The 16,041-nt window shown below is 42.9% G+C and overlaps 1 protein-coding gene across 1 annotated transcript; it reads left to right on the plus strand.

Annotated features, from left to right (window-relative positions):
* The first annotated feature begins 8,412 nt into the window (after window positions 1–8,412).
* On the plus strand, window positions 8,413–14,474 carry LOC310797280 (uncharacterized protein). Its single transcript, XM_083659641.1, has 3 exons — window positions 8,413–8,423; window positions 12,507–12,579; window positions 12,701–14,474. Exons 2-3 carry the CDS (start codon window positions 12,562–12,564, stop codon window positions 14,255–14,257), a joined length of 1,575 nt encoding a protein of 524 aa, XP_083515767.1. The 5' UTR covers window positions 8,413–8,423; window positions 12,507–12,561; the 3' UTR covers window positions 14,258–14,474.
* Window positions 14,475–16,041: the final 1,567 nt, after the last annotated feature.

Below are 16,041 nucleotides of genomic sequence, written 5' to 3' on the forward strand. Positions count from 1 at the left end.
ACACTGGAACTAAACCCTACAGCTGTGACCAATGTGGGAGCAGCTTCAGTCAGTTAGGTGACCTAACAAGACACCAACGTATTCACACTGGAACTAAACCCTACAGCTGTGACCAATGTGGGAGCAGCTTCAGGCAGTTAGCTAACCTAACAAGACACCAACGTATTCACACTGGAGCTAAACCCTACAGCTGTGACCAATGTGGGAGCAGCTTCAGTCAGTTAGGTGACCTAACAAGACACCAACGTATTCACACTGGAACTAAACCCTACAGCTGTGACCAATGTGGGAGCAGCTTCAGTGAGTTAGGTACCCTAACAAGACACCAACGTATTCACACTGGAGCTAAACCCTACAGCTGTGACCAATGTGGGAGCAGCTTCAGTCGGTTAGGTACCCTAACAAGACACCAACGCATACACACTGGAGCTAAACCCTACAGCTGTGACCAATGTGGGAGCAGCTTCAGGCAGTTAGGTGACCTAACAAGACACCAACGCATCCACACTGGAGCTAAACCCTACAGCTGTGACCAATGTGGGAGCAGCTTCAGTCACTTAGCTACCCTAACAACACACCAACGCATCCACACTGGAGCCAAACCCTACAGCTGTGACCAATGTGGGAGCAGCTTCAGTGAGTTAGGTGACCTAACAAGACACCAACACATTCACACTGGAGCTAAACCCTACAGCTGTGACCAATGTGGGAGCAGCTTCAGGCAGTTAGGTGACCTAACAAGACACCAACACATCCACACTGGAGCTAAACCCTACAGTTGTGACCAATGTGGGAGCAGCTTCAGGCAGTTAGGTAACCTAACATCACACCAACGCATCCACAATGGCACAGGCTACTGGTGTGTTGGCTGTAAGAGAACGTTCACTCGGTCGGATAGTCTGAAGAAACACCGCTGCATCTACCCACCTGCTGAAGAGCACCTCCACTGTCTGCCACTCAGACAGCGTTCAGACACACAACAGACAGACTGTACAATCATTTTTCAGATTTGTTTCTGTATGTGTTTTTTTCCTTGTATGTTCTGAAGTTGCTGTTGTTTAAATTTTGAAGATGTATAGATGTAGATAAAATCCTGCAGTCGCAATAGAAAATAGTAATAGGATACAGATACAGCAAAGAAAAATAGAATTTAGAGGTAGGCTACTGCTTTTTACTTGTTAATGTTGTTATTGTTTTTTTTGAGTAAATTCGATTAAAGTAAGTTAAGAAAACCATTGAGTGAAGAAAATAAAACCAATAATAATGAAAAGAACTGAACATTTTGTGGTTGAATTTCAAATAAAGGTTTTTAACATAACCACTATAGACTAATGCTTCTGTTAATTAACAGCATACTCCACATAATGGCTGAGTTTCCAAACAAAGAAGCTTCTTAAGAGTTAAAGCCCCAATCAGTAAGATTTTTGACATTTTTTACTGTAATATAAATGCTTTTTAGTAACAGGACATGGTAGATTGACTTTTAATAGGGAGACCCTCGTCTTTATTTATCCCACACCGCCCTCCATTGGCCAGCACTGGGACTAAGCAGTTTGTCTGTCACGTCCCGTAGCAAGAAGAAAGAAAAAAGAAAAGCATGTGCGCATGCGCTGTACAGCGTAAGCGCTGTCTGCTGGAAAGCAAGGAAGTAACTCGATTCGGATTTGCTACGAAAATGATGTTTCACGGAACTATGGATTATTATTTCATCACGTGGTGAGTACCCGATGTCACAACATGTACATAGAGCTTCTGGCGCTGTGTTTTGTTGACTTTGAACGGCGATATCATTATCGATACTAATGCACGCAGAGGGCGGAGTGGAAAACTTACTGAATGGGGCTTTAAGAAGCTTGTTAAGGAGTTAAGAAGGCTCCAAAGAAGTGTTTCCCAAACGCCTTCTTAACAGCTTTCTTAACACATCGCTAAAGAAGGCTCTTAAGAAGCATCTTAACTGGAGCTGTCCACCATCTCGATGTGAGAGGTCCTCTGCGGCCCACTAGATGGCACTCTGAGCCCACCAGTGCGCCACGACCCAGTGGTTGAGAAACACTGTTGTAGAATAACCTAATCGTGGTCATGTTAAACAAGAACTTCTTCTATTAAACATTATTTATTTCAGACATGGACTCCAGTTCAAATTGCTTTATATACACAGCATACAACAAAATTGCGAGAAACACTACAGAATTTAAGCGACCTTGGGTTCTGTGAAAGGTGCTATATAAATCCACAACATTCTTATTATAAAAGGAATCCATTCTGATTAGAGGAATATAGCCTACGGTAAAACATTAAAAACACAAGTAACCATACATACAGGGGAGATTTTCAAGTGTTCCCCAATTTTAAACACTAAAGGGTGCATGAAAGAAAGGAAAAAGGGAAAACACAAGAGGAACAGTGAACACAAGTATGTCCTTTTGCCTGACGCGGCTGGATCTGCCAGTGTTTCGTCATTAAGAAGGTGTTAAGAATGCCCCAGACCCTTCTTCCAAAACCTTCTTAACGAAAGATCATCTAGCGGTAAGAAGCTTTTGGGAAACGCAGCCTTCTTAACGGAAGATCATTTTAGGCTAAGAAGCAATCGAGGAAACGCGTTGGCTTCGTTGGCTTCTTACGGGAGCCTTAAGAAGGGTCAAAGAAGCTTCTTAGCGCTAAGAAGCTTTTGGGAAAGGCATGCCTTCCTAACGAAAGATCATCTTAGGCTAAGAAGCAATTGGGAAACACCTTTGCTTCTTAAGGGGACCTTAAGAAGGGTTAAAGAAGCTTCTTAGCGCTAAGAAGCTTTTGGGAAACCCAGCCAATATACAGGTAATTAGGCTACTGACCAATCAGTGGCTGCCCCCCTCGGTCTTGGTCTTGACTCAGTCCCCCTCCCCCCCCTGGTCTCGTCTCTCTTGGTCCTGACTCGGTCTCGGTTTAGGGGGTCAACAAAACCTATTGCTTTCAAAATGAGTAGCAGATGCTGATAAAGACTCAGTCAGTTATAATCTGGGGCCTGGGGGATCCCTTGATGGTATTTTGAGCTTATCCACCTCATGCTGGCATCATACTCCCTCCCCCACGTACTTTGCCAGTGTTGTGTGAGTGTCGGTGGCTGTGCAGCCAAAGTGAACCTCACTTCCTGCTTCAGCACTGTACCAGAGATTTTCATCCGCCATTTATTTTCCCATAGACATTTCGTAAAATGCTTCTAAAATAGTTTTACTTGCTCAAACCAAACGGTTCAGCTATATTTAGAATTGGAGAGACCATATAACATTTTACTCTGACCAAAACTAAAAGAAAACATTGAAAAAATATATTTTTTAACACGTTGACTGCCAACGACGTGTTAACACGTTTTCAGAATCCAGCTGTTGACTGCCAGCGACGTGTAAACACGTCGTTGCCATCGATTTTTTTTTTTTGACGGTGGGTTGTGCATCTAACCCTTTTACATATCTTATATAAGTATTGGACGTGTACAACGTGTACAACCCATTCCACCGACCCACTAAGTGGCGACAAGGAAGTAGGAAGGCAAGCAAAAAGCAGTGTGATCCATTTCCATTCTCATGAAAATGGATTGGCGGAGGCGCTTTCGTTTTCGCGGTGATTGCTGGCGGTGCGGGATTGCAAACTTGCCCGGTGGATTGCGGATGGAGCACACTTTGAGGCACGCAGCGTAAATATGACCAGAGTCGCAGGGGCTTCATCGGAGCTCTCGGCCAGGGCTCCGGGAGGCGGGCGAGTCCAGCCGGGCTTCCTCGGGGAGCGGCCACGCAGACAGGCACAGCCAGGCACAGCCGCACAGCGGCAGCGGGGCAGTGAGACCGGTGACAAGCTTGTGGTGCAGCAGGCGATTTTGCCTTGCAAAATAGCACCAAATTGGAAACAGCCATAAAAGGCTTTTAGAATGGGATTTTCAACCCATTCTTTTTTGTTTCTTTTTCGCTCTAATTTTTCGCAATTTAATTTCTATTCAGAAATTTATTTGAGAGGTCGAGAGTATGAGAAAGTGCATTTGCACAGGTAGGAAAGTGCTTGTGACACGGCGCTGCAGCCAAGAAGAACGCCCACGGAGGGAGGAGTTGAGCAGAGGGGAGTTTCCTGCTGTTATGGAGGAAATTACTGTTCAAAACTATTGTTTAGGTCTTACTGATGCCAAAATGAATGGTTAAAGTGACTGTTCTATCGAATTTCACAAAAAGCCGTTTATCTCTGAATCTTTTTTCTGACGCTGAAACCATGCTGTATTCAATTGCTAATGCTTACATAACTACTAACTCTACAAACTAACTCTTTTAGACAGAGAAAGTACACATTCTATTAGTACTTTTGAGATATTGTATGTTCACAAACTCCAAGCAGAAAAGAATCCTCGGCTCTTGTAAAATGAGCCAGAATCCTCAAAAAACGGCTTGGCAGAAGCTACCTACAGCAAAAAAAAACGGCTGGCAGTCAATGTGTTAAATCAGCAATTTACATTTTGGTCTGAGTGAAATGTTGTGCGGTCTCTCCTGTTTCTAAATATATCTGAACCATTTGGTTTGTACAAGTAAAACTATTTTTATAAGCATTTTAGGAAATGTCTATGGGAAAATAAATGGTGGATGAAAATCTCTGGTACAGTGCTGAAGCAGGAAGTGACGTTCCACTTTGGCGGAATGCCGCAGATGGCGTTGCCGCTCCATGACAAGATGCAGTTCAGACATTGCCCACAAGACTTATGTGCCAAGTGTATCAGCCAGGTATTTTTATGTGACATTATGACAGATGACAGTTTGGTCAAACGGCTAACCATCTCATCTCTATGACATCATAATTGTCACTTGACATCACAAGTTATTTCTGCTGTAGTGAACATGGCAGGAAGACAGAATGGGTAAAGTACTTCTCCACATGCTTGTTATGAATCATCTAATTCAAGGTTTGCTATCTGGAATGGTAACAGTATTCAATGCTGCATCACCTATATCAACAAGGATCGAGGAGCCTTGCTCATACATATTCACAATGTAAACAATTCTGCTTCACAATATAGTCCTTCATTATTGACCATTTGGGTTCAATGAACACACTTGGGAAACACGATGTTGCAGCAAACTCAGGCCAGCATGGGGTCAAAGGTCATACAACAAAACATGACACTTTTGATCAGCCTACATATACTCTGATTACATATACTCTGATTACATATACTCTGTGATTAGGACTTCCTTACTTTCCAATACAGTATAAAGCTTTTGGTCCAAGCCCTCAGCCTCCACTACACCATCTAGACAGAGCTGGATGACTTTGAACAACTTAGGTTGCCAAGCATATATCGCCCTCTGCAGGCATCAAGCATATATCGCCCTCTGCAGGCATTTAAGAGGCAAGACTTGTTCATGACTCAGCCTTGTTTTTTAATCCACCAGCATGTGTGTGCACAGAAAAGGACTATTTCAGTTATCAAAGCAAGCTAATTATTATTATTTTTCCCGGTAGCCATCTATCGCCTTTCTCTACTAAATTCTCTTGAAATTGACTTAGACAAATCTGATGTAATATATACTAATAATTTATATTTATTTATTCCATTGACATGCACAAAAAGAAATGGTTGACATAATGTTCAAAAGCTTAGGGACACATTGTCCCTGTGTGAAAAGATTATTTTAAGGTTTGGGAGATTTGAAGAAAGAAGTGTGGTTTTCAGGACTTTCTTCTCTTCAGCCACATGTGCACATCATGTATATCAATATAACTCAAAATCCCTGTGATGAACAACCAGCCTCAAAACAGTGAGATGCACAAATTCACCCAAATCCTAGATGTCCCATGTGAAAATGTGAGATCATTATGTCCACGTCATTCATTGATTTCCGATGTGTGGCCGTGTCTTGGTAGCATATGGAGAGCACATCATGTAGGAAAGTTGTGTTAGTCAAGTGTAAAGATGGACTGTTGCAGTGCGAGTCCCAGGTCTTAGACTGGTCTGTGAAAGGTTAAAGGTCAGCTAAAGAACTGAGAACCATTGGTGATGACAGGCATAATCCCATGGACGAACAATACGGGACCATGGTCAATAATGGATACAGTTAAGGTCAATAATGGATACAGTTTTGATAGTAAAAGACTAGAGGTCAGTAGTGACCACAGGAGTTAGCCCGTGGACGAGCAGCGTAGGTCCCAGGTCTCGACTCAGCAGGTCCAGCTGGTGCAGGTAGGCCAGGTAACGCCTTGTGTCTGCTGGTGGGCGGGGCAAGTACAGGAACCACACATCGGGGGGCCGAGCTCCGTGCTGGCAAATCAGATTGTTGACAGCACAGATATATTGTTTCGTCAGCTGCGCAGCATTGTTGGTGAACCTCTGTATACTCTGGTCCTGCTGCTTCTCAGCCTCCTCTTCATCCCAGTCCCTCTCCTCATCCTCTCCAGGTTGTAGAGCTGCAACGATTCATCGGTTAGTCCAGTGGTTCCAAACCTTTGCTTGTCTTATGTACCAGGCCAAAGGTCTCTGAGGTCTATAATGCCAAAGGCAGCGTTGGTGCTTTTCTACACCTCCACCGTCGAGTCCACCCTCACCTCCTCCATCTCCAGACTGCAGCGCATCATCCACCGTGCTGAAAAGGTGGTCGGATGCAGCCTGCCATCCCTTCAGGACCTGTCCTACACACTGCCAGGATGCTGAAGCGCTCTCAGAAGGTCATGGCCGACCCCTCCCACACAGGTCATAAACTGTTTAAGGCTCTCCCCCTTGGCATGAGACTGAGGTCTGGTGGTACTAAAACCTCTCATCACATGGACAGCTTCTACCCAACTGCCATCTGTCTCTTCAACGACACCTGAAAGCTCCACAAAGGACTTTATCACTCCCCCCCAACCCGCCCACCCTGCCTCCATCATGTCACTTTAAAGGACTTTATATTTTGCACTTCATAATTTGTGACTGTTTTTCTGTATTAGTTTGTCTTCCACTTGATGTGACCGCTGTGCTGCATACTTGCACTAAAATATAATAAAGATTAAAATCTATCATGTTATTTGTCTAGTATCCTAAATGTAGGCTATACCTCTCTTCCACAGAGTGGTCTGATGTGATTCTACTAACTATATCAAAAGAAAGGAGGGTAGAAAATATCGCAAATAGTACAGTCTGCCATATATGATGAGACCATGATGCCAAACTCACACTAGAAGTTTCATATTGCGTCTCTGATAATAAAATGTGCACATCCTGTAAGATATGACTTCAGATACTTCAGATTCTATACTGCCGCAAACTTGAAAGAAGAAGGAGGATGAGAGAGAGAAAGAGAGAGAGAGAGACAGAGAGAGAGAGAGAGAGAGAGAGAGAGAGAGAGAGAGACAGAGAGAGAGAGAGAGACGCTTGTGTTGAAACCAGGAAGAAGTTCAACCACACGCTTGTGTTGAAACCAGGAAGAAGTTCAACTCTGGAGCGAATAAATAATCTCAGTAAGTAGTAGTTGACACAACTTTAACACGACATACATAGCCATCAAACTCTTGAGCTAATTCTGCTCTCACTTAGAATGTAAAAATAGAAGCGATGTGGTGTATAGTTTTTGAGATATTAACGTTTGTTTGGCACAACTCATACGGCCGTGGGGTTCCGCATTTTGTAATGTTTTTGTATACAGTACTTGTTCCTTCATCCATGTTGAAAATGTGTTCTCACCAGTGTTGGAGGTAACTCATTACAGAAGTAACATATTACATGTAATATATTACTTTTAGCAGTAACTCAGTAATATAACTTATTACTTATAGGATTTCAGTAATATTATACCAGTTACTTTGTCAGGTAACTCAAGTTACAAATTGATTTTTTTTTTTATCAAAGCACATATTTAAAAAAAGATACAATCATTTCCTAATCAAACTGTGTGTTTTTATGCAAATAACCATTATAGATGACAATAACAAAGGAAAAGAATAACATTTAGAATGTTGGATTGTTTACACTGACTTCAAGGCGGTTGAAATTATTCTTTGGGATGGTTCCGGGGCGGCGATGTCATTCTGCTGCTGCTGTTGTTTTGGTGAAAGTAATGCAAAAGTAGTGTAATAAGTAACAAGTTACTCTACACAGACAGTACTATTGTAAAGTAACTTATTACTTTCAAATGAAAGTAACTAGTAATATGTAGTATATTACATTTTGAAAGTACTGGTTCTCATCATGTATAAAATACATGTACCTAAATACTTATTCAATAAGCCTATGAATGTAGTGTAATAATAATAATAATGAATGATTGTACTGACATCAAACAATACACTCACATAATTAACTCAACATAAAATAAAGACAAATGTATCCTAAGGGAGACAATAGGCTAATCTAATCTAAATGAATTTGTAACTTCTTGTAGAGTTGGATCTCAGAGGTGCCGTGGAGACAGAACTCCAGCAGCAGAAGCAACGTTACTGTAAGTGTTGTGGTTTGTGCTTTATGATTTTCATCTTTTATGTGAGCACAGGCAGCAGGATCAGCCACAGTACAGTACTCTATCTTGTGGCAGGTCTAGAAATGATATTTCTAGTATCCTGTTGAAGGTGACAATCTTCTAGCATGTTTTTAGCAGGCAGCAAGCTCAGACTTGGACAGATGAAGCTATGCGGAAGTGATGAAATCTGTAGTTACTCAAATGGCCATGATGTGAGGCTGTCTCCAAAAGCGAGTCAGTCCCTGTTCACCCTCATGTCTTTACAACAGGATTAAACATGTTTACAGCCTGGTTCAAAACACGGTTTTGGTGAGTTATATAACTCACTAAACGAGTGAGTTCTATAACTCACTCGTTTAGTGAGTTATATTATATATTATATTAGAGTCAAATACCGGTAGACGAAAGAAAATACTATGTTTTGGGCATGATTGACAGGTTGCCTGTCCAGTGAACTGCTTTACTACATAAGGAAGGAACACTGGTGTACAGGACTTTACGATGCATGCGTTTACACTGCCTGCATGGCAGCCCTGCGAGCAGTGGCGGTTCTAGACATCTGGAGGCTCCAGGTGAAGATCAATGTGTGAGCCCCCACCTCCTATTTTTGTTTGTTGCTTAAAGCTTGTGAACAAAAACTATTTGGGGGCAGCTCTTTTCAGGTAAAGCCCCAGAACTAGAGGGCACATAAATAAGGAACTCTTACTGTTCTACCTGAAGAACTTGACCAGAAAAGTCACCAGAATAACCAGTCAGTTAGAAGAAGACAATGTGGCAATAGTAATATACTGTAAGTATAATATAGCCTTTAATTAATATCAAATGCTCACAGATCACACCACACACTCAGATGATCACCACATCACAGCCACAGGCAGTCAGGTCATCATGATGATGTTGGGATGTTGGAACAACCTGGAGAGAGACATTGGAAGAGAGAAGAAGAGAAGAAGAGAAGGGGACAAGTAAATAACTTAAGGAGGAGAGAGATGACTTCCACTGAAAAAGATCTCATTGAATAACTAGAAACATTTGCAATGTAAACCCTTTTGTCTCGTCTATAAGATGGAAAGATTAGTGTACAACTGTATACTTAACTTACTGTGTGTGCTGGAGTTTAGCTGTTAACAATCACAGCCAGGCAGCAGGTCAGTAGATCACATGGAGAGCAGGTTACAGCTTCACAGCCAGGCAGCAGGTCAGTAGATCACAGGCACAGGGAGAGCAGGTTACAGCCTCACAGCCAGGCAGCAGGTCAGTAGATCACAGGCACAGGGAGAGCAGGTTACAGCCTCACAGGCAGTAGGAGATCTGAGCAGGTTACAGCTTCACAGCCAGGCAGCAGGTCAGTAGATCACAGGCACAGGGAGAGCAGGTTACAGCCTCACAGGCAGTAGGAGATCTGAGCAGGTTACAGCTTCACAGCCAGGCACCTGGTACTGCTTCAATTAAGGTTCCAGCTGCTCGCTGCTCCTCGTCCTCCGTCAAGTCGGCGGCTTTTTTGAACAATTTTGTCAGCTTGGGCAAACTTTCATTAAACTTCGCCTCCTCCAATCTCCTCTTTTTCTTCTGTGCGCCACTCTGAAAACGCTTCTTTGTCATTGTTCTACTGCGGCTAGATGCTGCTCTGATATAAAGCCTCTGATACGTGATACTGACAAGTAAACACACTTGAACTGATAACCTGACAATGCAAGTACTGATCACTGTTGTTGTGACTGCAGCAGTCAGGCACACCTGACATTAATCAGTTCATCCAATAGTGTAGTACAGAAAACCAAACTGCCCTATTCATTTCAGGAAGTAGTGGAGTTGTGCAAGTAGTCCATAGGTGTAGTCCCGGCAGAACGCGTGGGAACGGCGTTCCCATACTTCTCCAAGGGGTGTTTTGTGTGTGTCAGTGTGTGTGTGCATGTCGAGCCAATAAAACGAGTGAAACTTGACAACGTTGTCATTCGTCCTATATTTAAGGTGGGCTGAATTATTCACACAGCATCAACTCGCGGCTTGAAGAAAGAAGGAAACATTCCACCTTAACTATATTTAAGGTGGGCTGACTGATTCACACAGCATCAACTCGTGGCTTGAAGGAAAAGGAAACATTCCACCTTAACTAGCTACAGCGCGGGGGAAACCTCAGTTTAATAAAAGCTATACTGAAACATACTGGCTTTTTCAGCATCAAAATATATTTTTTTCCACCAGTACCTCACTATAACAAGTAAAGATGAAAAAGGCAGCCAAACATCCTTTAATTTTTCGGACCAGCTGCTAAAAAGGTACGTTTACAAGCATGAAGAAACAATGTTAAAAGCGTGTTTCTTTTCAACGCGGTTGAATCAAAAGTTAGCGTTAATCACCCCATTGCAATTTGCATCGCCAGATGCCAGTTGTGCAACTTGTGTGATCGCTGTCGTGTTTCCATTACCATCAGAAATGCGCAAAATCTAAATATCGCAATAGAAAGTGGGTAATGGAAACACGTAAATTTCGAAAAACCTCCCAAATATCGCAAAAAGTTTTTGCGCTCTCATGAGGTGGTTTTTCAGACGTGTCGATATAGCAGTTTATCGCAAAAGTGTAATGGAAACACACTTTTCCGCATTTGCACGTCATGTGACCCATTCTCCTTTGGAAAAGGAGCGGAAAATGAAAGGAAAATGAGGGAGAAAGGGTTCGATAAGCCGTGGCAAAACCTCCGCAGCAACCTAGCAGAAAGACGAGTGTTGTGCAAAAGCGGAGCTGGGGAAAAAAGATCATGTTTAATGACAGAAATCGGTCCATGGTGACAGGCTGCCTGTCTGTGTGCGCGCAGTTGTAGGCTACCTTTTTTCCTCTGCCTCTCTGCACTGCATTCACCGCAGCCAGCAACATGTTCTTTTGAATTGATAATCAGGCTCGTTTATATGCGTTGTAACTTCATGTTGTGATTTGCATTGACCATTGGTTAGATTTGAGCATGCAGGGGACGGGATTTGGGGCAGATCCCCGTGCGTAATCACTGTGGCAGCTGCTGCAACGGGGAATCACTCAAACTCAACTGCAATGGAAACGCCTACAAGTCGCAATTGTACATTGTCGAAGTTGTAGAAATATCGCAATTATTTTGCGAAAAACTGTAATGGAAACACAGCTATTGTTTAGCTGTTTGTGTTGATAACTGAGTCTGCTCTGCTGTGCCCATATACGTATTTTAGTTTCAGAGCTGCAAATGTCACGGGCTTCTGCAGTGTTTATAGAGGACACAAGTTAGTCGTGTGTCAGTGACAGTGGTTTGCAGCACTTGAGGAATCCGTGAGTTTGCTCATTTAATTCGTTGATATAAGCGATTGCCCGCCCGGAACGATTAATTAATGAATAGGCTGCGTGAACGTTAGCGTGTGTGCGTGTGCAGGTGTTCCCCATATAGGTGCGTTCCCCCACTTCTCTAGATAGCACTACACCTCTGAAGTAGTCTATAGACCCTTTTCATGGGGGCCATTTTGTGTCGAAAAGACAGAATAAACACAGGTGCAAGCAAAACACTAATGAGGGTTTCAAAATTCCAATCATGGAAGTTGGAAACCCTCATTAGTGTTTTACTTGCACCTGTGTTTACGATGCCTTTTTGACACAAAATGGCCCCCGTGAGAAGGGTCTATTGGACCCATTGGACAAAAACATTTGCATATCTCCCAACATGCATTGTTCCTTCCAAACTTTTGACCACAAAGTAATTAGTAACCACATTAAATAAGTGGTGAGTGGGAATAATCATTAGCCTATTCTTAGTTAAACATGCAGTTTTGGAACACTCAATAAAGACAAATAAAAAAATCGACTATGACTCGACACCCTAAGTGATACACACATGTTATGAGAGTGGTATATACAGTATACCCCTCACACTAATATCCATTTTAGTATAGAATGGTTACTTCCTTGCTCTGCTCTCCCCTAGAGTGCAACAGGACAAACAACCATGTCCAACCGTACAACAGAGTCAGTGATCAACACATGATTATTATTATTGTTGTTTCTTTGTGTGGGCGTTCCCTGTCTTACCGTCTGTTTTGATCATGTCAGAGCTGATTGGCAGGAAGAGAGACATCTGGCAGAGGAGGAGAGGAACACTGTCAAGATGAATCCTTCAGGAGAGGTGAGAAAACATATCACTGATGTTGCAACACACACACACACACACACACACACACACACACACACACACACACAGTCTCTCTGTCCTGATTCTTTCTTTGTATCTTTCTCTATGGAAACAGACAGGCACCAGTGGACCCAGACGTCATCGTTGTGATCAGTGTGACAAAACATTCACAAAACTTCATCTGTTGAAGCGTCATCAGAAAGTTCACTCAGGAGAGAAGCCCTACTCCTGTCAGGAGTGTGGGCAGTCTTTCAGTCGGTCACAAAACCTAAAATCACACCAACACATCCACACTGGAGAGAAACCCTACAGCTGTGACCAATGTGGGAGCAGGTTCAGGCAGTTAAGTCACCTAACAACACACCAACGTATTCACACTGGTGCTAAACCCTACAGCTGTGACCAATGTGGGAGCAGCTTCAGTCACTTAGCTACCCTAAAAACACACCAACGCATACACACTGGAGCTAAACCCTACAGCTGTGACCAATGTGGGAGCAGCTTCAGGGAGTTAGCTAACCTAACAAGACACCAACGTATTCACACTGGAACTAAACCCTACAGTTGTGACCAATGTGGGAGCAGCTTCAATCAGTTAGCTAACTTAACAAGACACCAACGTATTCACACTGGAACTAAACCCTACAGCTGTGACCAATGTGGGAGCAGCTTCAGTCAGTTAGGTGACCTAACAAGACACCAACGTATTCACACTGGAACTAAATCCTACAGCTGTGACCAATGTGGGAGCAGCTTCAGGCAGTTAGCTAACCTAACAAGACACCAACGTATTCACACTGGAACTAAACCCTACAGCTGTGACCAATGTGGGAGCAGCTTCAGGCAGTTAGGTGACCTAACAAGACACCAACGCATACACACTGGAGCTAAACCCTACAGCTGTGACCAATGTGGGAGCAGCTTCAGGCAGTTAGGTGACCTAACAAGACACCAACACATCCACACTGGAGCTAAACCCTACAGTTGTGACCAATGTGGGAGCAGCTTCAGTCAGTTAGGTGCCCTAACAAGACACCAACACATCCACACTGGAGCTAAACCCTACAGTTGTGACAAATGTGGGAGCAGCTTCAGTCAGTTAGGTGACCTAACAAGACACCAACGCATCCACACTGGAGCTAAACCCTACAGCTGTGACCAATGTGGGAGCAGCTTCAGTCACTTAGCTACCCTAACAACACACCAACGCATTCACACTGGAGCCAAACCCTACAGCTGTGACCAATGTGGGAGCAGCTTCAGTGAGTTAGGTGACCTAACAAGACACCAACACATCCACACTGGAGCTAACCCCTACAGTTGTGACAAATGTGGAAGCAGCTTCAGTCAGTTAGGTGACCTAACAAGACACCAACACATCCACACTGGAGCTAAACCCTACAGCTGTGACCAATGTGGGAGCAGCTTCAGGCAGTTAGGTAACCTAACATCACACCAACGCATCGACAATGGCACAGGCTACTGGTGTGTTGGCTGTAAGAGAACGTTCACTCGGTCTGATAGTCTGAAGAAACACTGCTGCATCTACCCACCTGCTGAAGAGCACCTCCACTGTCTGCCACTCAGACAGCGTTCAGACACACAACAGACAGACTGTACAATCAGTTTTCAGATTTGTTTCTGTATGTATTTTTTTCCTTGTATGTACTGAAGTTGCTGTTGTTTAAATTTTGAAGATGTATAGATGTAGATAAAATCCTGCAGTCGCAATAGAAAATAGTAATAGGATACAGATACAGCAAAGAAAAATAGAATTTAGAGGTACTGCTTTTTACTTGTTAATGTTGTTATTGTTTTTTTGGAGTAAATTCGATTAAAGTAAGTTAAGAAAACCAGTGAGTGAAGAAAATAAAACCAATAATAATGAAAAGAACTGAACATTTTGTGGTTGAATTTCAAATAAAGGTTTTTAACATAACCACTATAGACTAATGCTTCTGTTAATTAACAGCATACTCCATTATTAATTAATACACAGGACAAGATGTTACTATCCCTTGTGCCAAAATCAGAAGAAAAACACATTTAGAAGCCCAATCCAGAATAAAACAAGCTAACAGGCTAACAAACTAATAGACAAGACACAAATCACCAGTTACCTACCCTAGCCAACAGCAGTATGAAGCATGTCATTGGGGTTTTCAAGTGGGCACCTTCCTTCACCGACGTTTCGTTAAGTTAGGCCCACGACACCTCAAGAAGGCTTAACGGTGTAATCCAGCGTCCTGGAAACACCCCCCTCCATGCTACCACCGCACAACTGCATATTACCTCACTATCTAAGCCTAGCTATCCAGGTCGGTTCGGTATGACATTCCTAACTACACCACCACTGTCAATGATTCAGCCCTGTTGATGCGGACCGTCAATCATGACCAACAACAAACAATCCCTAACTACACCACCACTGTCAATGATTGTGACAGTGGTGGTGTAGTGGTAATGGCTGAGTTTCCAAACAAAGAAGCTTCTTAAGAGTTAAGAAGCTTGTTAAGGAGTTAAGAAGGCTCCAAAGAAGTGTTTCCCAAACGCCTTCTTAACAGGCTTCTTAACACATCGCTAAAGAAGGCTCTTAAGAAGCATCTTAACTGGAGCTGTCCACCATCTCGATGTGAGAGGTCCTCTGCGGCCCACTAGATGGCACTCTGAGCCCACCAGTGGTTGAGAAACACTGTTGTAGAATAACCTAATCGTGGTCATGTTAAACAAGAACTTCTTCTATTAAACATTGTTTATTTCAGACATGGACTCCAGTTCAAATTGCTTTATATACACAGCATACAACAAAATTGCGAGAAACACTACAGAATTTAAGCGACCTTGGGTTCTGTGAAAGGTGCTATATAAATCCACAACATTCTTATTATAAAAGGAATCCATTCTGATTAGAGGAATATAGCCTACGGTAAAACATTTAAAACACAAGTAACCATACATACAGGGGAGATTTTCAAGTGTTCCCCAATTTTAAACACTAAAGGGTGCATGAAAGAAAGAAAAAAGGGAAAAACACAAGAGGAACAGTGGACACAAGTATCTCCTTTTGCCTGACGCGGCTGGATCTGCCAGTGTTTCGTCATTAAGAAGGTGTTAAGAATGCCCCAGACCCTTCTTACAAAACCTTCTTAACGAAAGATCATCTTAGCGCTAAGAAGCTTTTGGGAAACGCAGCCTTCTTAACGGAAGATAATTTTAGGCTAAGAAGCAATCGAGGAAACGCGTTGGCTTCGTTGGCTTCTTACGGGAGCCTTAAGAAGGGTCAAAGAAGCTTCTTAGCGCTAAGAAGCTTTTGGGAAACGCATGCCTTCGTAACGTAAGATCATCTTAGGCTAAGAAGCAATTGGGAAATGCGTTTGCTTCTTAAGGGGACCTTAAGAAGGGTTAAAGAAGCTTCTTAGCGCTAAGAAGCTTTTGGGAAACCCAGCCAATATACAG

The sequence above is a fragment of the Poromitra crassiceps genome (genome assembly GCF_964638095.1).
Source record: "Poromitra crassiceps genome assembly, chromosome: 23".
NCBI lineage: Eukaryota > Metazoa > Chordata > Actinopteri > Beryciformes > Melamphaidae > Poromitra > Poromitra crassiceps.